The 8,216-nt window shown below is 33.3% G+C and overlaps 1 protein-coding gene across 1 annotated transcript; it reads right to left on the bottom strand.

Annotated features, from left to right (window-relative positions):
* Positions 1-698: 698 nt before the first annotated feature.
* LOC107893776 (E3 ubiquitin-protein ligase CIP8) lies at positions 699-1,851 on the bottom strand. Its single transcript, XM_016818863.2, has 2 exons — positions 1,573-1,851; positions 699-1,527 (listed from the first exon to the last, which is right to left on the bottom strand). Exons 1-2 carry the CDS (start codon positions 1,849-1,851, stop codon positions 886-888), a joined length of 921 nt encoding a protein of 306 aa, XP_016674352.2. The 3' UTR covers positions 699-885.
* Positions 1,852-8,216: the final 6,365 nt, after the last annotated feature.

The raw sequence follows: 8,216 nt of genomic DNA, 5'->3' as shown, positions 1-8,216 counted from the left end.
TTTTTTCTTAAATGCATAATATAACTTACCATTACACTCAATATATTTTGATATTACCTTTTAACCAAAGTATCAGAGTATTAGTATAATAAACTATATGCTGAACCAGCATAAAATGAATATCCATCGAAAGGCTTCTCCAACTCTCCCCTTTCTCTAGGCCAATGACATCTATTATATATATATCCCTTAAATATGGTAAACAACAACAGAAGAATATTTTTTGCGGAATTATCCTACAAGAAAAATGTTAGCTTCTCCAAAATATAAAACCATTTTCCTTGAACAAACAATATAAATTGCAAAGCTTTGTAAGAATTTTGGTTTCTTAGGTTTTAAATAATCATCTTCATATAAATCAATCCAGAAGCTTCAATTTTTCTCGATACCACACCACCGACATCTTTTGTTTTCTCTCATTGAGTTATAAAATACCCATTTTGATAATGTATGACAGACTAACTAAGAACAAGCCATGCAATTTTTCAGCTGATTACCTACAAAAATCATCCGATATACTCCAGCAAGCTTGGTTCATGAACAATCATGTAAACTATGGTAATAGCTAAAATAATAAGAAATAACACAATCCAGAATTCCTAAACAATCATGTATTTGAGGTAGTTAGGGTCGAATAAAACAGGATTGAAGCAAAATGATAATAGATAATTATTCCAACCAAAAGAACCCTGATGGTATAATCAAGTCATTGAACATTCTTATACCACAAAAAGGATTAAAAGAACATATAGAATACTTATGAGGCTTGTGAAGAATGACAAGATCCTAAAAATCCATATTGACACTTCCCAAAAACAATATCTACATTCTTAACAACCTAATGCTAAACAAAGCTTCAAAATCACACCAGACCATACGTTACCCTTAAAGTGCACGTCCAGCTCTTATGGACCTTCTCCTTTCATAATCAGCATCATCTGTTGGCAACTCATGACGACAAACAGGGTAGGTATTCCTTATTCCCAGCCAAGGTATAATACAATCTCCATGATAGCGATGAGCACATGGCAGCTGCTTCATCTTTTCACCAAGGTTAACCTCATCCTTACAAACCGCACAAAGCGCATTGTTATTCACAACATCCTCCTGAGTTACGACCACACAAGGAAAATTCTCAACTACAGATTTCGAAGTTGGAGGCTTCCCGATAAATGCATTCTCATTCTCAGCAAACTGTCCGAACAGCATCTCATATTCGGCAGTATCAATATAGTCATCACGATCAGCAAAAAATGGGTCAGTGTTCTCACCCATTTCGAGGGTTGTTTCCAAATTATTAGCATTCAACAGAACCTCCCACTCCAAAGTCTCCAACCCAGCTGCCCTCTCGAAACTAACCGCATCTTCAGGTGCTATCATAGGGGAAATAGAAGGCAAAACCGAATTCACATCATCATCACCATCAACAAACACGCTTAAAACATCCCTCTCATCAACCCTACCATCCACTTCCTCCCACTCAAAGTCTTCAATGGTCTCCCGACGATCCTCCAACTGAAGCGAATCCTAGAAAAGTGGAATACTAACACTCACATCATCATCAACACCAACATCATAACAATCATTGACATGATCATCAATACCATAATCATCCCCAGAATTCAAATCAATTGTGAGCGTCCGGTTATCATTCTCATTCTCATCATCATCCTCCGAATCTGATCTAAACCCAACAATCCGCATGCTATCCCCAAACCTCTCAACGCCACTAAAATTAGAAGCGGCCTCATTAGCACTCAACCCCGAAACCCTCCTTTCCACAAAGAAATGGTTGTCTTCATATTCACCGCCACTAATATCAATCTCAACATCACTCGAATGAGTATCCATGGAATCAAACCCTAACGCCAACCTAAATCCAGCTCATGATTTCCCTTAATAACATCGAAACCGGGTTTGTTCAAAGCATCAGAAACCAAATCAGCGGCATCATTATTGCTAGTATTATTACCATTTCCGTTACCAGAATTGGAATTTTTATTGAGGTTATTACCGGAACTAACTTGAGATTGTTCGACGCGTTGGTGGAAGAGATCGATGACAAAGTTGACTTGGTTCTCGCGGCGGTCTGAAGAGATTGGGGCTGTTGACAATGAGGGAATCGAGGAGCGAAACGTCGTCGTCTGGGTGAGGGAGATCGGCGTCGGGGGAAGAGAAGAAGCGGAAATCACGAGATCATTAAGGGAGGGAATCAAGGGTGAGGGTTTGCTCGTGGTGGTGGTGATGATGGTTGTCCCGAACGAGGTCGTCTTCTGGGTCGTGAAGGTGAAGGAAAGTCACCGACGCCATGATTTTTTTTAAGTAAAGAGAACCAGAAAAATAAAAAATAGATTCTTCAACAAAAAAAAGAAAAGGAAGAAGAAGATGTTACCTGGATGAAGAAGGAAAAGGAAGATGAAAAACAGGAGGAGGAAAGAATTTGGTGAAAGTTTTGGAGGATGAAAAATGTCTTACAGAAATAAAATCTGTAAGACATTTTCTGTAAAATCCATCTCTTTTTACCTGTGCTTTGTATAACAATTTTCAAATGTAATTAATTTTCAATCAAACAAACATTGTAAAACTGGCAAACAAACGCACCCTAAGTTTGCATACTTGTTTAACACTTATGAACTAAGTACAGATGTTGATAAAGTATTTCATAATTCATATTTGGTGATTATATGATGTGATTTGTCAAGCTTCACTCGAACTCTAACTTTTCGATTTTTTTTTTTTTTTTGCAAAAGTACACGTTAAAATTAATGCATTAAGCTTATTCAAAGTTTAGTGAGTATTCACAAGAAATGCACTTTTATCCAAGTATTTAATATGTTTATTTTTAATTCTTTAAGTTTACTTATTCTTATTATGACTTAATTTAGTCACTTCATGTTAAGGACGCTAACTAGTTACTTGTACAATATGTTTTTAAGTATAACAATTTATTCATTATTTAATTCACTTATTGCAACTATTTATTTATCACTTTCCTCAATTCCACTTGGTTCATTAGCCCTTTATAAACGATAGAAAACTAAGAAGGATAGGCGAAATCATTAAGAAAACATATTAATATATTCCTACGACATGCAATTTATATCCTATTAGTTCTATTTGGTTCACTAAAACTTTACATTACGTTTTCTTCTTTAAGATTATTTCTTTTTAGTTCTTATTACTATTAAAATTTACCATTCTTATATATACTTTCACATATCATTTTTAATATCACTTAATTTATTTCATTTCTCACTTCAATTTACTTATGAAGCAATCTTTCACTAGTACCTCATTTCACCTATATATAAATTTTGATTCCACTTAACATTACTTTTCACTTCTCATATTTCTCAAACTAAGTTCGTAATATTCCCTTACTTCACTAATGATTTTATTTAGTGATACGTTATCACTTCTTCATGGTTTAGTGTCACAAATTATATTTCATTTCATTAATTAATTATTTTAGTCATTAAATTGTCTTATTTTACTTATCACCTTTATTATGTTATTCACTTAAATATAAACTTTCACAATCAATTCACTTTATAAATTATCTATTAAATCCATACATAATCATTAAAATCAACACTTAATTGTCATTTATTATCACTTTCTATATTTATTTCATTAAACTCTCTACTCATAATATAACATAGTAATTTCTATTTTAATGATTCAATTGCTTTTAAATTTCATCATATTTTTTAATATTATTCAATTTAGCACCACATTTTTTAACATATCATGAACACCATAAAATTTCTTATAATATAACTTCTCAAAGTCATATAATCTAAATTACTCACTTTAATTCTTAAATTTTATAATATAATATATCATTTGTTCCTTCACTCTCATAATATTTTTAACTAATTTCACATTCAATACACCTATTATTTCTCATAATTCAATTTAATCATTTGGAAATAAATAGAATTCACATTAGTACTTACATGACTAGAATTTCACTTCTTTTGTTTCATTTTCTTCTTTTCACATCTTAGTCACTTCCTCTTTTTCTCCACAACACATCCGCTATAACACTCTTCACTCGTCTTGATGTACGATGCTACTGGTGTACTTCAAAATTGAACGAAGAATTTTCTTTTATGTATGACAAATTCTACTGATGTACGACAAATTCAGAACATCTTAATGTTCTTTAAATTAAATTGATAAATTTTAAAAGGAGTCCAATATGATTAGAATCCATTTCAAATCACTTAACACTTATTGGGGTACATCCAAATCATAAAACAAAGTTTTGAAATTCATAGACTTAAAATGAAGTTTTTTAGGTTAAGTAAAATAGGGGATTTATCATAATAAAAAAGTTTAAACAAATTAAATAAAATCATAAAATAGAACAAAAATGTTTTGAAGGCTATAAAACAACTTAAAACTATTTGGAAAAATTTTTGAGTGATCAAAAGTGCCTGAGATCAAGTACATGCCTCAGAGGGCTCAAAATGGCCAAAATAGTGTAGTGGCGTTGTCTAGGAGGCTAGGTATCGGTACCTATCTCCTAGATTTTGATACCTAAGTCCCTGTACTATTGATTTTGGCATTCTGCCGAGTTGGGATGCAAGGGTATTGGATCCTAGGCCCTTAAAGTTGAAAATCAGGCAAAAAATACTTTAAAAACATATTCTAAAATCACCATATCATTCTATTATAAACCAAAACATAATTAATCAAAATTTAAACTCATTTAAACTCAAATATAGAGCATAAACAAATTCACAGATAGAATGACATTCATAATGGTTAAGAAAACTATAAAGAATTTAAACATGCCATTCCACCTTACATACAAAAAAAATATTTGTATACATGCTACCTAGTTCAAGTACAATAACATTTAAATGTTTAAAATATAACCTTAAAAGTATGTTGAGTGATGCGATGCTCTTAAGCTATCATAACGACTTCTTGGTAAGTCCCTACTTATGTGTTTTAAACCACTAATGTGTGAGCTATTAAGGATTTATTAATAATTTAGTTATGAAATTCATGCCCAAGTCCCTTATTGTAAGTTCATATCGTATTTGATCTTTCATTTCAACCCTTAAGCCATTTCTTTCACAAATTCATTTATCATATGTTCTACTTTTGGACTTATTATCGTATCTTATGATTCTCACAATTCAAATTCACTTTCTACCCTTAATGGCTTACTTAATTTAACATTCACCTTAATAACATTATAAGGTTTTTACTTAGGCCACATTTTGTTAGGATATATTATTACACCTTGTTCTTTGTGACTTTCACATTCATTTGTTTATAGTTCATATAGATTAATACCTTTTCAATACGTACCATTAAGGGTATCCAAACTGATATTCATGGTCATATCAAAAATCAAATTTTAGTTCGTTATGCCTTTAGTAAGCTCGAGAAACCAACCAAACCAACCACAGTAACACGTCGAAGTCCTATGTTTGAAGACTATAACAAAATGGATCCATAGCGTATCTAAACGCTACACCTTAAGACTAAAATATGTTTGAAACATCATCTCTTATCCCTCGCGTGTATATATTTCATACTGGCATGCCAATTGTATTGTAACTATCCCACCAAGCTACTGTTGAATCTAGTGCCCTAAGTGTAGTATTTTTTGTCAATGTACACTTGTAATTTTCCCGAACAGATTGCTTAATAAAATTATTCATGAATTATATTAATTCTTTGTATATTGTCCTCACATGATTTTTGCATGCAAAGCAAAATGGAAGCAAATGTTGCTCATTGATTATCTAATGTTTAACTAATATTAAGCGGTATTACATGATTGAACTGTAATACAACAAGACTACTTATATTAGTAGATGAACCTAAACATGTCCTTAGTTTAATTGGAAATAAACAAACTGATTGAAAGACTAATACGCCGTCTATCAAGTCGAATTAGAAAGATGTTTTGTCTTGGGCATCAGAGCAGATAACTTTTAGAAGATAGAGACATAAATGTGTCTGATTGGACTGATAGTACATCAGACCGAACCCAAGAATAATAAATCTTGAATCTATTTCTGGTTTTTTTACTTGTGACGTTCATAATGTGACATACCTAAATCCTTAGTAGATGACTCACTATATATACATGACTCTTACACTTTGATATAAGTAAAAGCCTGAGTTTAAATAGATAAGGAACCGAAAGTTGGTGCATTGGGTGTACAACTTTTGTAGTATGTAGCGTCATTCACAATAGTGGAATTCATAGTCCGAAACGTGGGTAAATGATATCCTCTCATTAGTATTACATGGTTGATGAAAAGTAAACGTGGCCACGAGTTATTCGTCTTTGTGTTGGATGACTTGATCACTATTTGTGTAATACCCTATACCCAACCCGATCGCCAGGTTCGGGTACCGAATGTCACAACAAATCCAAATATCTTAACCAAATTCTGTCTAATTTTACTACGAACTTAGACAACTCGACCTTTCTAATAACTAACTACCGTTAAGACTAATTTCATATTAAAATTAAATTTTTATAACTTTGGTTCCTTAAATAAACATGGAAGTTATTTACAAGTTTTGAATTATTGAAAAAATTACAGACGCAAACATTTTAAACCCTGAGGCATGGCCTATAAGGGTGCCCCTTTATATACATGAGTCAGCTTCCGTGTCCAACTCTAACCTTGGTGGAGACTAGCTTGCTCCTTTTATTTAATTTTCATGTCCTTATTTACCCTATATCCAAGCAGTAATTTTTATAAGTTTAAAGGAACTTAGTGAGGTCTATTCATGCAAATTTATAAAAGGCTACTTAATTTCTAAGAAAAGAGATTTTGTGCATAGAGTTAAACTCCCTAGGTTTCGTGGGAAAAATCTATGAACTCGGTTGGCGTATCCAATGCTGCCATTACTTTGAGCTGAATACTGGCGGTATAAAACTTGAGCTGACCATATCCATGTTCTATCTAGATATATTCTCTTCAAGGTCTTGGCCCTGCTATTCATTTTTCTGTTTTCATTCTACCCTTCTTGATAAGCTTCAATACTGTCCCCTATTCGCCTTCTCTGACCGGTGACAACTATCTGTAGTTATTCAATTAATTGCCTAGGTAGTGAGTCCTTAACTAAATCCTCTTTCCTAAATAAGGTCCTTTCTTGATACTGTATTTTATAGAATCTAAACATAGTGAGGGGCTAACTAACACTCTATTTTTCTTGGTGAACTCGTGCCTTAATGTAACCTTAAGCACTTATTCCTCTAGTCCGTTCCTTTAAAATACTTTATTAGACATGTAGTTTCCAAAGAACTATCTCTTATTCAAGTATCTCTTGATAATTTCCATCTCTAGTAGACCTACAAGATCTTTTTGGTGCTTCATGGCCTTGATGGACTTTTGCCTCTTATTATTTTTTGGCGGGCTTTATTGGTCAGTCAGTCATGAGATGTCATTAACTCTTATGAATGCCCTTGTTATCTACTCATTCTTTCAACTCATTCTTTCAACTATCTCCTTACCGATTTCTAATTTAAGATTATATCCTATTATAGCCTATTCTGTGTTTGCTTAAACAATATGAGATTTGCAACTTTTTTGGCGGACTCGTATTGGTTGACATCATGTTTACCATTTTGTCTAAGGGGTCTTTCCTTCCTTTTAAACATAATTGAGTTAAGACGCTTCCTAGGTACCATTCATCATTGCCTTTGACGAATTCTCTTATTATCTCGTTAGTTTGTGTTCCCATAAGTATCGTGTTCATTCTGTCTTGTGACTTGTCACGCATGTCAGAATGCGACTTTTGCTTTGTACCTTGGCGGGTCTCCTAGTTAATTGATCTACAGATTTCACATGCTACCATAACCCAACTATACTTTTGCACACATAACCCCATGTTTAATGTCTTGGTAGATTATCCCGTGTTTATTGTCTCGATAGACTACCTTATGTTTACTATCTCGGTGAACTACCCCGTGTTTACTAACTCAATGGATTACCCCGTGTTTATTGTCCCGATGGATTACCCCATGTTTACTGTCCCGGCGGACTACCCTATGTTTACTATCCCGACGGACTATCATGTTGCCATAGCTGAACTAAGGTTTTACACATGTAACCCCATGTTTAATGTCATGATCGACTCCATTGGTTGCCATAGCCGAGCTATGGTTTTACACCTTGAATTATTTCTATAATGTTGCCTCAAAGGACTTTACCGTCATCACAATGTCACCT

The sequence above is a fragment of the Gossypium hirsutum genome, chromosome A13 (genome assembly GCF_007990345.1).
Source record: "Gossypium hirsutum isolate 1008001.06 chromosome A13, Gossypium_hirsutum_v2.1, whole genome shotgun sequence".
Lineage (NCBI taxonomy): Eukaryota > Viridiplantae > Streptophyta > Magnoliopsida > Malvales > Malvaceae > Gossypium > Gossypium hirsutum.
The sequence above is the reverse complement of the archived record's forward strand: the minus strand, read 5'-3'. Positions and strand labels throughout refer to the sequence as shown.

Bases quoted from the DNA above. Each gene is read 5' to 3' on its own strand.
- LOC107893776 (XM_016818863.2), bottom strand. From the start codon at position 1,851: ATGGATACTCATTCGAGTGATGTTGAGATTGATATTAGTGGCGGTGAA. The intron at 1,528-1,572 runs GTTGGTGTTGAT...CCACTTTTCTAG, and splicing joins ATGTCAATGATTGTTATGAT to GATTCGCTTCAGTTGGAGGA.